The sequence below is a fragment of the Magnolia sinica genome, chromosome 14 (assembly GCF_029962835.1).
Source record: "Magnolia sinica isolate HGM2019 chromosome 14, MsV1, whole genome shotgun sequence".
NCBI lineage: Eukaryota > Viridiplantae > Streptophyta > Magnoliopsida > Magnoliales > Magnoliaceae > Magnolia > Magnolia sinica.
The window spans coordinates 57,284,908-57,300,480 of NC_080586.1; the positions used below are offsets into that span (position 1 = coordinate 57,284,908).

Genomic DNA, 15,573 nt, shown 5'->3' on the forward strand with positions numbered 1-15,573 from the left:
TTGGTGCGATCTCTCAAATAAATAAATAAATAAATAAATAAAATCCAATTTTGGAGCGGTGTAGGACGTGAGGTTGGCCAAGTGGTTAGATTGTCAGGAAGGTAGGTAACAAATGGATTAGAGAAACTCTGATAGTAGTGCTGAACAAATTATCAACATTCCTTTTAAATATCATGAAACACAAGAAATACAATTTTTTATGAAGTGTATAAAAGCATGAATGACAAATACCGCCATCACCAAATAAAGCAAGCCACACATGCGCGCGCACACTAGATGTCGAGAGAATTGGAGAGGGGCCTTATAAATCACGATGCGCCAAAAATAATGGAGAATGTGCTTGCTTGTTAGATAAAGCGGAAGTAAGTTTGATTTGTCCAATTGATAGGCAGGAAAAAGAATTTTGTCAAAGCTCTTTTGTCGATATTGATCAAGTTAGCTAGGCAGAGGGAAACTAAAATGATGCATGACAATTAACCACTTGCTCTAAAAGATTGAACTGATAGAGCATGGCGAATAAATCCCTTTTATCTCATTGCCCATGCCCCACACCCCATGGGTTATAGAAGCATGTCCAATATGGCACTCCATGTTTGGGATGAGGCATAATAAACTGTGTTAAGAGGAGCATGGCCACGTATAACATCAGCTTAGTGAACAAGCACTTGATCACCATGACCAAAATGTGCTCCACGAGCACCACAACTGGAAAGAGCACCATAAGAACCTCCATCACATTAAGCAACAAAGCAAGAAGAGGACAATGTACCTTGTGATGAGGAAGGAGGAGCCACATGAGCATCCTGGTTAAGTGTAGGGACCCAAAGCTCATTAAAAATAAGAAAGGGAACTCAAAATGGATGTTGGCACCTCGCATACTGACAGAACTAACGAAAGGTCATAGTTGGTTCCAAGGCTCCAAGCCCATTGGGAGAACTAAAAAGTTTCTCATCTAAAATCAATTGTTGAATAGAAGCCAATGCATCACATCAACTCTTGATTGGACCAAAACACTTATAGTAGAGGAATCATGCTTGTAGTTTTCGAGTTGTGAGTTGAGTTGAATAGCACAAGCTCTATAGGATTGGGAAAAAAATGTGTAAAGGTGAGCCAAGCATTAAAGAATCCTCTAGTCTCTACACCACCAACTTGAGCAACAACATCTTTTATGACAGTAGCACTGATAAAAATCGGGAGATATTCATCATTCTTGATACAAAATTGACTCATTGGTTAGGTACCAGAGGGGAGCCCCTGAAGTCTTTGAGTAGACCAAAATACTGAGAAGTAGAGGAATCATTCCAGTAGCCCTGGAATAGGGAATAGAGTGGAATAGCACAAGTTCTATAGGATTGGCAAAAGAATGTTTCTAGGGTACACAAAGTAGTGAAACGAGCAAAAGCATATTGGTCCTTCATCTCAACCTAATAACAAAAGGATCATCACGTTCAATGGGTTTCCACTCTCAGGTATGCCTCTGACTATGCTATTCAGCATTAGAAGACACAATTAGCAACTTGTCAGCTTTTAGAAGTATATGGATTGCAACATTGGTCAATTGACTAAGTCCTCTACCATTCATGTTATTTTTGCTTGTCGCATCCCATTAATGGCCTCTTTATGAAATGGAAGCCACCAATGCCTTTCTACATAGTGATCTTCGTCAAGAAGCATAAATTCACCAATAAGAAGGATATTAAAGGCTTTATATGGCCCAAAACAGATTCCAAGATCATATTGTTTTCATATCGGTACAGTTTTGCAGTTTGTAAGGCTATTTCCAAAGTTTTGTTGATCATTCTCCTTTCATTCAACATACTCCTGGTGCCCATTCTTCTTTTGAATATTGATGATATGATACTTTTTTTCTCAATGATGATGATATGTTATTAGCCGAATTGATTACCACGAAATTACTCCAATTCATCCTACTCAACAGATGCTTGATATGAAAGACTTGGGCCCTTCCTACAACTTTCTGGACATAGTGTGCTCTCATTCCTCCACTAGCTTTCTTGTCACTAAAAATAGATATGCTTTTGACCTTCTCTTTGCCTTTTTATGGAAGATTCAAACCCAATACACATTGTGCCAATATTCAATGGAAATCTTATTATCTGCAATCCAAATCCACCCCTTTGACATCATTTTTGTAGGTAGATGTGTGTTACGCTACAGCACATGCCTCTAAACTGGCCTAATATTGCCTTCTCAATTAATTAGCAATGCTACTTCAAGAACAATCCCTCCATACTTATTGGGGTAATGGTGGTTAGGATTTGACTTCAACTTAAAGGCCTATACTCAAACTTCTTTTTGTCATGTACATTGAATTTAAGTTGTGTTTTTCTAGGATTTTTGTGATTTTAAACTCAAAAAGTTTTATTTGATTCTTTATTTTGAAAGGTAACACTACCAAGGATTGAACCCTGGATCACTTACACACTCTGCACTGTCTCTACCAGCTCATCTAACAAGTAGGAGACAATTTGATTCTTTATATAACAACAAAAAACTTACTAAATGATTTTTACTTTGAAGGCCTCATTGGGAACTAGCCCTTTGTGACTATAAAAACATTATGTCATTTATGCTTTGAGGGAACATTTTGGGTTTAAGTCGATATGTTAATTATGTAATATAGTCATATGAGACCTTTAAATTCATGATTTGGCACAATTTTGAATGCCTTCTTTCTCTCTCTTTTTCAAGTCCTTGGAGTCTAGAATTTTTGGAAAATCATTTCAGACTACAAATCATCTCATTCTCTTGTTAGTTACTCTTTGCTTTGCAATCAATCTTTTTAGCTTAAGTTTAGATAATTACTTGATCAAAACATTTTTAATAATAACATAACCCCATTTAGTTTGATTCCATTCGAATAATGTCAAACAATGTGTGAAGTAGTATATTCTACAATTATCTATAAATTATGAAGTGGTATCATAGAACAATGAATATTTGATCAAATTCTAACTTCTTCTAGATTTTATGAATACTATTTCATACTTTTTTCTATAATTTGTGTAAAACATTCTAAAAATTCTATGACTTTATGATTTGTGACATAATTTACAAGTTCAATCATCTTGCGATTTTACAATCCAATTTGATTTTCAAAACACTACTCAAGAGAGTTTTTATACAACAATTCTTTCTAACCTCTAACCATTCATGTGCTTAGTGGCTAAGCAAGGTTAAGCTTTAACTAATCAAAATCAACTCCAACAACCTTCTAACTCCCTTATAACAACTAAAAACCAAAATAACCTCACAAAAGTTTAAAATTACAGAGAACCCAAAATCCTACCAAAAAAGAGATGACCTTATGTGGTCCTTCATCTCAATCTTGGTCCTCGAGATAAGTGGGGTTCACATGGACTGCATCAGACCCCTCGTCCCTGAGTTATTGTCATCGTCCTCACTCGGAGAGCCATTGTATAGGATAAGATGCTTAATGTTTAATGCACATTTGTAGGATGGATGTGAATCGAGAAATAAATATAATGGTTGTATATTCGAAGTCTTCAGTGTGCCCTGTGTCCACATGTAGGGCCATGAACATGAAACTCCTAGGGATCAAACAAAAATCTCTAAACATCAATGTTTACCCCCGCAAAAAAAAAAAAAAAAAAAAAAAAAGGAGTCATCCCCGATTTATCGATTGATGATGAATCAGAATCTCACACAGTCATATACCACATACCCAACATCACATGTGTCGGGTTCAATGCATACAGATATGGCAACTTGAAGTTTCTGACTGAAGTCTTCCCACATCTAATTTGTACATGGACTAGTAACAATACATCCATGTGTCGTGTTCAATGCATACGGATATAGCTTAGGTGAGAGTCGGTCAATGTTGATAGCTTGTCAACATGGATCAAAGAAGTCACCATAGGCCCAACGATATTGGCAAGTGTTGGTACAACTATGTCCAATGGTTCATTTTCATTGTCAATCATGCTTCAATGCATACAGATATGGCAACTTGAAGTTTCTGACTGAAGTCTTCCCACATCTAATTTGTACATGGACTAGTAACAATACATCCATGTGTCATGTTCAATGCAGACGGATATAGCTTAGGTGAGAGTCGGTCAATGTTGAAAACTTGTCAACATGGATCAAAGAAGTCACCATAGGCCCAACGACATTGGCAAGTGTTGGTACAACTATGTCCAATGGTTCATTTTCATTGTCTATCATGCTTCCCTCGGGCTCTCCCTTGAAGGCGCTCACCAAATTTGTGAAGATCTTCTAGCTTGGATTGCTTAGTGTTGGAAGGTTCTTGCAAAGTACCCAAATATCAGCATCATCAGTTTACACCACCTCATCGTCCACATCCTCGTCATAACAATCATAAATTGAATCTCCAAAAACTCTTGGCAACTCAATCAAATTCACATCAAAGATCATGTCTCATATGATGTTTGAGACTTGCCAAATTCGTGTCGATATGACAATTATACACCAGCTCTAATCTTGACAATCATGGTCTCCAAGTTTAGTGTTACTCACCAATCACCATCACTTGCCTCTCTTTCTTGATACATGGATTGCTTGTGACAAGTCGGAGGCCCTATGCCCCGACTCGCCACACTTGAAGTGTTTGCAAGAACGAATTCTGATGTTACCTTGTGGTGCTAGAGGTGCACAAACATCACCTCGATTGATGGCTCAAGGCATGCAAGTTGATGTCAATTTATCTTGAATATTCTTGGACCATGCATGCGTCGCCTTCGTCAAAACTCAAACAGGCGTTCTACCTTGATCAGCCCTAGACCTGGCTTTATTGAGCAGGGATTCTACCATAGAGGCTTGTTGAAATGCCTTAGTGAATGACACTAAAGGTTGTGCTTAGTCGAAGGAACACCTCTATCATAAAACGACACATCTTTGACTACATAGCAATTTGGGTCACTCTTGGCATTTCCTCATAAGGTGGATGTGTTCCTCCGGCCAACGCTTGGTCTTTGAATCGAGTTGCCATTGACTTAACAAATAATTGTTCAGAATGGCAAGAAATTCTAAGATCCACTCTTTCGCATCAAGCCAATCTTCAAATTCTTTGGCGCGGAACATTCCATAGATTTTTGGGATGTCATCCTCTTCAATCTTGATTTCAAGATCATACTTCCGTTCATCAAAGTGTTGTGTCAATTCCTTGATTTGCCCTCATAGGGATTTGATCTCCTTATTTTCTACATCAAGTTTGTATCTTCCGCGACCTTGAACTCAGGGAAACCAAAGAAACGTATGGCCGATAGGTTTGATATGAGAAATCATGCTAGGATAGGTTCGTGATAGGGTGGGTTTCAATTTGAGGGTTGTAGATGCGATTGGGTCATTGTCTATAGTTTTGAATGGGAATCAAGTGGAAATAGAAGGTAAGGAAGGAGCTCATTGTGGTTATCATTGTAGGAGTTAGTTGTGCTTGTCATTGTAGGTGTCTCAATATTTTTTTGTAGTCAGAAAATTGCCACGATAGGAATGGTGGGCTATAGATTTGCGACAAAGAGGAAACTGAAATAGATGTGGATGGATGATGATACCTTAGGTCGAGCAAGATAACATTTCAAAGCTTGAACGGCCTCTTCCTACAATCAAGAGGTGCATCCAACAATTCGTTGACACTCTTGGATGAATATTCAGCGATTGCTTCATGTTGATCATCCATAAAAAAACCTGAGGAACTAATACCACTTGATGCAGGAGTGGGTGTCAAGTCCATGGTGCAGCCTCAGTGTGGCAAGGAATCCAAAACCATTGAATGTCTCTAGCAGAAACTGTTTGAATCCTCCATGATCAAGCAATCCACAAGAGTATCAAGCGTTGATTGAGAGCAAGAAAAGAGGGAGACTCTCTCCCCTTAGAAGAGGAAATGCAGTTTCATTTCAAAAAATCAAAAGAAACTCGATTACAATCTCTCAAGAGAGTACTTATAGCACAACCCTAACCTTTAACTAATCATGTGATTGACTGATTGGTGTGCTAATCACAACTAACCTCTAACAAATCAAAACCAACTCTAACAACCTTGTAGCTCCCTAACTAACAACTAATGACCAAAAGGAAATTATTGAAATAACACCTCAAAAGCTCAAATTTACAAAGAACCACACTCTTCACAAGATTCACAACCTTTGACTAATAAAAAAATAACTCTTAACGACCTTGGAACTTCCTAACTAACACATGATAGCCAAAAGGAAATAACTGAAAAAAGCCTCACAAAAGCTCAAAATTACAAAGAACCCCCAGCATCCCACCAAAATAGAGATGAACGCAAATGGCCCTTCCTCTTGATTTCATCCTAGAGATAAGTGGGGCCCACATGGACTGCATCAGTGATTTACTCATTTTTCTCAACAAACAATTTGACCACCAATTGACAAGTTTTTAGTGAACCGGCCCATTGTCTGGGTGGATGATCAGTCCAACCACCTGAACCATTCTGCATTCTACAACTCTATTTTTAGTGCTTTGGCTTGTTTTATTTGAAAATTTTTAGGTAAATTTGGAAGCAATTTCTAAGCCTGGAAGCAATGTGCCAGTGGTCCCAAGTCCATAGTAGGGTTGATGTAAGGTGCGCAGCCGGTCATTGAACTTCCGTAAACCAATCAAGAGAATTCTTTTCTCAAATATGATTCAGAAATAGGATTCATAAAATGATGATGTTCATGTCATACATGTGTAATTTTTGTTTTTATTGTCTTACATATATGGATATACAAAAGTCGTCTATTGTATATGCCTTGGTGGTTGACCTATTGACTTTTAAGGAGAAATGTTACATCATTTTCTCATCTACATTGCTGTTTATTAGGTTCACTTTTCACCAATGACCACAGTGGTCTCATGAATTTTACACTAACAGCAGTAGAGATGCCTCATCTCCCAAGTCCTTAGTTGCACAAAGCCGGATGGGAATTGGAGGGAATTCAGGCTCATAGAAGTGTCTATTGAAAAACTTAAGCAACCGTAAAAGCTTAAAGCAGCAGCAGCAGTGTGAGTCCGAACTGCAAGCTCAAAAAAGAAGCACCGAGCAGTGCCTCTATAGAGGTTCTGTAGAGAATGCAAGTGGTGTGTTTTTATGTGATTTTGGGTGTGTGCATGCACACAGTGTTGTGTGCTCCTGTGGAGTATGTTTTTGTATTTCTAGCATTATAATAAAAGGTGTGTGTGTGTGTGTGTGTGTGTGTGTGTGTGTGTGTGTGCGTGCGCGCTCATTCATGCAACTAAGATAATGTCCCTTAATAGAGATTATGATTTCCACCATAATGACTAAAAGATCAAATACAAAATTGCAATGCCTGACAAAATATAAAAACTGCTAAAGGTGCCGTATCATGGAGATCAGTGTAATAGGTAGAAACGGGAGCTGCCGTCCCTCATTCAAGAGTGCGACTGTTCCAGACAATCTTTCACTGGTGACAGATGTGCATAGACTTTGGAAAACCAGTAACCTTTTCGTTTTATAAAATCTCTGGACCCTGCATCCAAGCATGAATTCATTAAATTTTGATGGCAAATGTAAAGGCTTTAAGGTACTTCCTAGTCAGAATATCATCGTTTTGGAGAAGTTCACTATTCTGATCAGGGAGCCAACGTCCTCAAGGGCAGAAGCACATGGCCTCATGATGGGTGCAGTGTCACCCTGTTGATTCCGAGTGATCCATTACTTGTCGAAGGGAACTATTTATATGCGATTAGATGAGTTTAGGGGAGTGCAGTCATCATGGAGGTATAAGAGTTCAAGTGCTGAATATCTGTAAGAGTTGGGCCTCTTCCTTTGTGCCACCAACCATCCATAGAAAGGCCAAATGATAACCAATGCACGATGCAGATTTGGGATTTCATCTCAGTAGAAGTTGAACACTTACTGCCAGTTCCAGTTTCTTGCCCTTAATGCTTATTGATAAAAAAGTATAAAACTAACTGTAATATGATGATGTTCAGAGAGATTTCAGCAGTCAAGCTAGGGAACTTTAAACAGAGACTTCAATAGTTACACAAAGATGTTACATAATGAACAATATAGCCCAGCTACAGTCATTTATAGTTTAAATTTTGACAGTAGTACTTGTGAAGCAAAATACCTTGGCTCCTTAATGTCTGGTTTAAGTTGCACATGCTGTCCCCTGTCTAAAGGGATCACTTTCATAACCTCATTTGTCAGAACATGGACCTCCCCAGTGCAGAAAGATACGATGAGGTTATCCCTGTCCATGACACTCTGAACGAAGCCAACACTCTTATGCCTTGCACCTTGCCATCCATATGTAGGAGTCTTCACACTTCTCTTGAATTTCACCCAATCCCCTACTTCATATCTAAATACCAACCAAAACAAGGAGGGATGAGTTTGAAATTTTATATGTGAAATACATATAATAAACAATTATTACAATGCTTTGAAGAGCATGAATGCTATTTAAAAATGTTGAGACCCCGAATATTCTAGGCATCAATAGCAACAAAAGAAAAGGATCAGTTTCTACTTACATGGTTGGGGACAGATGAATTCCCTTACTCATGAGGGCTTCCATCAGATCTTCTGAGATCCATTCTCGGGGGAGGGCTTCCAACAAATCACGTAAAGTCTTGCCACTGTTTCCCATCAAGGCATTTGAAAATCAGTCACTAACACAATGCCGGTCACCATTTAAAAAACCATTAAGCCTAGAAACCACTTTTCATTCTTTTCCTTCATTTCTTTTTTTTTTTTTTTGGTCCCTGTTTTTAGCGGAGTTCCGAATAAACAATTTGGAACAGAAACAACAAGGAAATGACACAAATCTCATGATATGCCTTGAAAAATAGAAAATGCCCAACATTTCACCAAGTTCAGTGCTTGCCTGTGGTTTCTGACATCAATAGCAGCACTTGGATACTGCAGCATGACAACAATCCACTCCAGATTTTCACGTATCATCTTTGCAGAATCAGCTGCTATATGGAACGCGTTGTCACCTTCATCATCCTGGGCATGATGATCAAAAGCAGCTTATATGTGAGTAGAAGGAAGAGGAACTTATTCTGAACTAAGGCAGCTAGAAGTATACAAATTACTAATTTACTATTAACCCGTCAAGAAACAGGTTCCAACAACAATAAGAATGTAAATCAATTATGGGAATGAGTAGAAACTTTAAGAGAAAACACGAAATCCTTAGGGTCAAGAATGAGTAATTGCCTTGCAGGTTTTGTTCGTAGATGTAGAAGAAACAAAAAAATGAACTCATAAATGGAAATATCTCTGATAAAAGAGCAAAAAATTGCACTTCCAGATACAATTAAAAAACACCAGTTAAAGAATCAAAAGACAAGGAAGCACACAAGTACATAACTCTTTCTTTGATGTGCCTCCATCATAATAATGGAGTGGTCTACGAACATAAAACTCCAGAAAGTAAAAGCAAAGAGAATTCAAACTACAGAATGCAACATAAACTAGGCCACGCCTATCCTAATATCAACAAACTCGTGAACAATGTTTTTTGAGAAGTTACGATTTTATTGATCAAAGGCCAAGAGAGTGAAAAAAATTACAAATGACAAAAAAAAGGGAGGGACCCAATCAACTTGAACATTTAAGTTTGAAACCCAATCCAACACATCCAGCCTAGCCCTTCTAAAGACCACTAGAGCTTCCCTAGAAAGATTGCAAAAGCATCGGCTGTTCCATTTCCCCCGAAAGGCCCAAATACCGGCCAATAAGGCCAACCTCCAAGACCTCCTACTTTCTTTCCGACCCCAACACCATGCTTCGAAAGCATAAAAAACTTAATTGACTCAGGCATCACCCACACAACCACAAAGCTGCCCAAAAAACACTCCTATATTTCCTTCGCATATGGATAGTGGATAATGAGATGGTCATCCAATTCCTCACTTTGCTTACAAAGAAGCAAATATTGGGGATTGACATACTCTTGCACAAATAATTGATCATGAGCACCTTGTTCCATCCCACCAGCCATGCCAACGCTGCAACCTCAGGTGGAGCCCCATAGGACCACAGATAGGAGGTACGCACTACTTATGTTCTTGAAGGAACCCCAACAAGAGACCTATAAAAAGATTGGACTGAGAATTGCCCGAACTTGTCTTTAAGCCAAACGGACTCATCAACAACTGACGGAAAGAGGCAGATACCTGAAAGTCGCTTCAACAAGCTCATGAATTCTTCTCTTCCATCAGGTCCCTCCCCCAAACCAGAGGCCAAGAAGCAATTATCAATCATGAAATCCACAAGGGCAAGCTAAAGAGAAACCAAAACCCCACCCCCAACCTATTCAACGCCTCCTTTGGGCACTTGAATAAGGATAGGAAATAGAACTGAAGGTCAGAGATGGCTGCTAATTAGTATAAATCTACCCCCTAAAGAAAGATGCCGGCTTTTACAAGATGACAACTTCCTCTAGACTTTCTCGATGACCCTATTCCACAAGTGCCTAGCAGGCTTACCAATGCACAATAGTGGCCCCAAGAAAGAAGAAGGATAAGATCATATTCCCACCTTACACCCAAACACCTCCACAAGTGATAAGACTTCCGCCTTTGAAATGCATATTCCCAACATCTCGCTCTTTTGAATGTTCACCCTTAATCCTAACACCACTTCAAAGCAACAAATAGTCTTCCTCGGATTGTCCACCTTTGACACATCCACATATAGAAAATGATCATGTCATCGGCAAACCATAAATGAGAAACTTGGATATCACCTTTGTCCACCTTGAACCTAGTATTAGGCCCATTGCTACCACCTTTTTCCAACATTCCGCTTAGGGCTTCCGCCATTACCATGAACGAGAAAGGCAATAAAGGATCCCCTTGCCTGAAACCCCTTGAGGACTTGAAGAACTCTTTTGGTGACCTATTAGCTAGGATCGAGAACTTGGCCGACCTAATGCACGGCTGGATCCATCTCCTCCACTTCTTTCCGCACCCAAACTAATCCAACACGTAGTTTAAGAATTCCCAATCAATATGGTTGCATGCCCTTTCTATATCAATGTTGTGTGCGATGCCTCTCTTGCCTTCCTCATGACGGGAGTCAATGCACTTGTGCACAATCAATGCACTATCCGGCATCTATCTTCCTTTAACAAAGGTGCCTTGGACCTTGGAAATGGCATGCCCTAATCTTGTGACCAATACTTTTACAAAGATTTCATATGGAGCTCCAATCAAGCTTATGGGTCTAAAATCCGGCCAAACATTCTACTTTCTCTTTCTTCCGTATTAAGGCAATGAACGAAGCACCCACTTCAATTGGAAGTCAGCTACTTTCGAAGAATTTGACACTAAGATAGCACATCTCCTTTCACCAACTCCAAAAACCTTGAAAATTGCCAAGGGGAGGCCATTCTACTTATGGGCCTAAAATCCGAACAAACATTCTACTCTCTTTCATCGGTATTAAGGTAGTGAATGAAGCACCCATTTCAATCGGAAGTCGGCTACTTTCGAAGAATTTGACAGTAAGCTAGCATGTCTCCTTTCACTAGCTCCAGAAACCTAGAAAAATGACAAGGGAAAGCCATCCAACCCTGTTGCTTTGTCGCTCCCCAATGCATCCATCGCAGCCTTAATATCCTCCTCGGACACTTCTCAATAGATGTCGTCTCCTCTTCGAGAATCATTAGGTAGTCCAGATTGTTGAGTCTCGACTGATCCCACCCCTCACCTGACAAGAACTCTTTATATCACTTAACTATAGCATCACAACTTCCAATTTCTCCGCCACCCTCTCACCGTCCACTACCACAATGTGGATCCTGTTGTTCCCCGCCCCAACACTTGTTAACCCATGGACAAACCTAATGTTCCTATCTCCCTCCTTGAGCCACGTGGCTCTAGAACGTTGCTTCCATTTTATTTCTTGTTCCTTCAACCAGTTCTCATATTTAAGAGAATGAGACTCCCTTTTTTTCTTCGTCGTTAGCTCCATTCTCTCTTGCTTGATGTCTAACACTTTGGTATTGAGAAGTATGGCTCCCAACTCTCTCTTGATTCCCTAACACCTCCTTTCTCCACCTAATGAACTTTCCTTTGAGGAGCTTTAGTTTCTGGAATAAAACAAAGCTCGGATGGCCATCCACCAAAAAGGACACCGACCATTCCTTCACCAGATCAGCGGAACTCCCCACTTTAAGCCACAAGAGCTCAAATCTAAATGGACGAGGGGCCAAATCATCATCCTCTACCTCTAACAAAATTGGGCAATTATCCGAAAGGGGCCTTGGGAGACTGCATTGACATACCAATGGAAACTTTTCAACCAAATCCACCAAAACAAGGAACCAATCAAGCTTCACCCTAATAATTCTACCTTAACCATTAGAAAACGTGAAGTTGGCGTCTCCCATCAGAAGATCGACTAAATCATCCCTATGTGCCCATTCCGAGAATTCCCACATTCGACAGATAATACAACCACCCGTAGACTTCTCAAACAAGAATATTATAATGTTAAAACCCCCACACACCAAGGCAACCCCCATTTCCTAGCACCACATCTAGCTCCTTCCAAAAAGGTGCACGTCAACTCGGAGTTGTTGACCCATATATCATTGTGAAGACCCACCTAAAGCCATTTGCCCAATCCCTGATGTGGACAAACACGAAAACCTGGCCCCAACACAAATCCCCCTTCGTGCGCAAATTGGTGTCCCGAATCACCACCACCCCTCCAGTCGAATCCACCATGTCCAACGCCACCCATTCATTCAATACCTCGGTCTAGATGGCATTAATAATCCTTTAGTCCAACACTTGCATTTCGTTTTCTTGTAGCGACACAATTTGCGGTTTGAACCACCTATGGCCCTACACAGATACCTGATTTGGACTCATTTATGGGAGCAGTCCAAACCCCTGACATTCCAATTGATAATCCTCTTCAGGAACCCTCTTTGCCCCGTCTATCCTTCTCCCTACCTACCTTTATGTGTTACACCTACCTCATAGTTTATTGAATAAATTAAACCCTTTTGCTCTCTTCTCACTTACAAAGGCCTAAGGCTTTCGCATTATCAAAGGGGTTGAGTTTTCTAAATTCAACCTTTCTTCAACCAATTGGAATAAGGCAATGTAAACTTCCCTGCCATCCCCAAAAGTCTCCCCATAGCTTCTATAACAAAGTGAACGCATACCTTTGGCCACGGAGACATGCTCCCCGATGCACAAGAGTTGTTGAAACATGTGTCGCGTCCGGTAGCAACTATTGCTCCTCCTCGTAGCTTTCCATTACTATTCGTAGCGGCAAGACATCTAGAGCTTCGAGGGCAACTCTAGGGCTTCCATCTCCCACATCGTCGCAAGCTATGATGCCTCCCTAAACAACAAACACCAACGCTCTTGCCTTTTCAACCAAAGAACGACTTCCTCTAGAATGGGCCTTGGGAAAGCACATTATCTTCAAACGTTGTTTTCGCCCCAGCTCCGCTTCCAATCTCTGAAGATAGCAAGGAGAGATCACCCGTCTCACACATTGGCCCTTAAAAGGTTTAACCTCACAAGGAAACACCAAGGAGACATTCACACAGGACCTCTTCGTCACACAATTCAATAGTGGTCATCCCTATCTTCACCACTAGGCATGTGCCTCTCGACTCTTCATATCGACACGACGTGTCCCTGCCACCAGCCTATCCTCCAATCTAGCGCTGGCCTAGACACTCAACCTATGCTTAATAAATACTCCGCGCCTGCATGCTCCTCAAGATGCATCCACCCCAAGATTCAAGGAAGTCCTAAAAAGGTCAAACAAGTCCAATGATCCAATGTTGTGTCATCCCTATCTATCTTCACCACTTGAGACACGCTCTACTTTCCATTGACGCCACCAGTCCCTACCATTGGACACATGGCAACAAGTGCAACCTCCCTCTCTTTCAATCTGACATTGGCCTTGACACTTGTCACATGCTTCATAAATGCTCTATCGCCGCCCACATGCTCCTTAGGATGCATGTCCACCCCAAGATTCGAGGAAGTCCCACAAAGGCCACACGAGAGGACTTCCAGCACCCCTTTCCAGCTTTCACATTTTCGCCAACCCCCAATTGGACTCCGAGCCTCTAACACGTTCTGGAAATCACCACAAGCACCTTCTTCTCCCATGCTACCATCCCCTCCCTTCATCGCTGGCTCCGACCATAAGTTGTTGCTGCCACTACCACCATTCGATCTCCGAGGAAGGCCATAATTGAACAACTCTTGTCACACCATAGACACCCTCGTTTCACCCACAAGCACAATTATCTTCTCCAGCACTAGGAGAACCTCCTCCTCAACACAGAGATCCTTAGAGCATCCCATCATGAGAGGATTAGATACCCAAAAAAAAAAAAGCAAATAAGAAATATATATAGGGAAAAGGTGCTATGAGCTCGACCTTAATGGAGCTTCCCATAAGGTTGAGCTTTTGTGGGGCCCATTGTGATGCGTGTCAAACATCCACCCCGTACATTAGATGCACCTTCACAAAGCATGCCAATCCATGACTTAGGTGGGCCACACCATAGGGAATAGTTAAGAGTAGATGCACACCCCTTAAAACCTTCTGGTTATTTGTGGGGCCCACTAAGATGTGGTTTAGACATCCATCCCATTGGAACGAGGGGTCGCAAATTTATAACATTCGAAAGCTCGGGTGGATCCAACCAAGTGATATTAGGCATGATTTCCCATGGTTCCAGATGGTGTGACCCACCTGTGTGCCAAATACAGCCGATTTTTGGACATTCCATAACCTAGAGGAGACCAGCTAGATACGCAGATGTCCAAAACAAATCACGGTGGTGCCCACAACTCGACCTTATTGGAAGCTCCCAAAAATAGTCCATTTTCCCGTATATACATATATGCATGGTACATATATAAATACATACATATATATAGGGAAAATGTATTGTGAGATCAACCTCATGGGAGTGTCGTGATGTGTGTCAGACATCCGCACCGTGCATTTGGTGGGACCCATCCAATTTATGGGATGTCTGAAACATCAGCCATATCCGGAACTCAAGCGGACCACGCCATGTGAAATCATGCCTAAAACATTTAAAAGCACTTGGTGAGGCCCACCTGAGTCTTGGAATGGCCTAAAATTTGGTGTCGCACCTCATCCAAGTGAGACAATGGATGGGCTAGATATCTGAACCACATCTCAGCGAGGCCTATAAACAATAGGGAAGGTTTCAATGGGTGGGCATCCAATCTCAACTTTTGTCTATGGTGTGGCCCACCTAAGCCATGATTGGCATGATTTTTAGGCCCATGGACCACCATGGAAGGGTGCATCTAATTGATGGTGTGGATGTCTGACACACATTACGATGGGGCCCATAGAGCTTGACCTCATGGGTGCTTCCCATGAGGTAGGTTGAGCTTCGTGGGCCCCACCACGATATTTGTCGGACATCCACACCATGTGTTTGTGAGTGCCCTCTTGGTTATGGGATGTCCTAAAAATCAACCGTATCCGAAACTCAAGTGGACCACAATCTGAAACCAGTGATCGAAATATCGGTATCGCGTTACATATCGCACCCT

At 41.0% G+C, this 15,573-nt stretch overlaps 1 protein-coding gene across 2 annotated transcripts in view; it reads right to left on the bottom strand.

Annotated features, from left to right (window-relative positions):
• The window catches only part of LOC131225793 (E3 ubiquitin-protein ligase KEG), a 52,233-nt gene that overhangs the window by 20,359 nt on the left and 16,301 nt on the right, over nt 1–15,573 (bottom strand). For both annotated transcript variants that reach the window (XM_058221387.1, XM_058221386.1), the window contains 3 exons: nt 8,865–8,989; nt 8,512–8,616; nt 8,106–8,339 (listed from right to left, as the gene is read on the bottom strand). In XM_058221387.1, the coding sequence (XP_058077370.1) occupies nt 8,106–8,339; nt 8,512–8,616; nt 8,865–8,989 (464 nt within the window). The remainder of the gene's footprint in view (nt 1–8,105; nt 8,340–8,511; nt 8,617–8,864; nt 8,990–15,573) is intronic.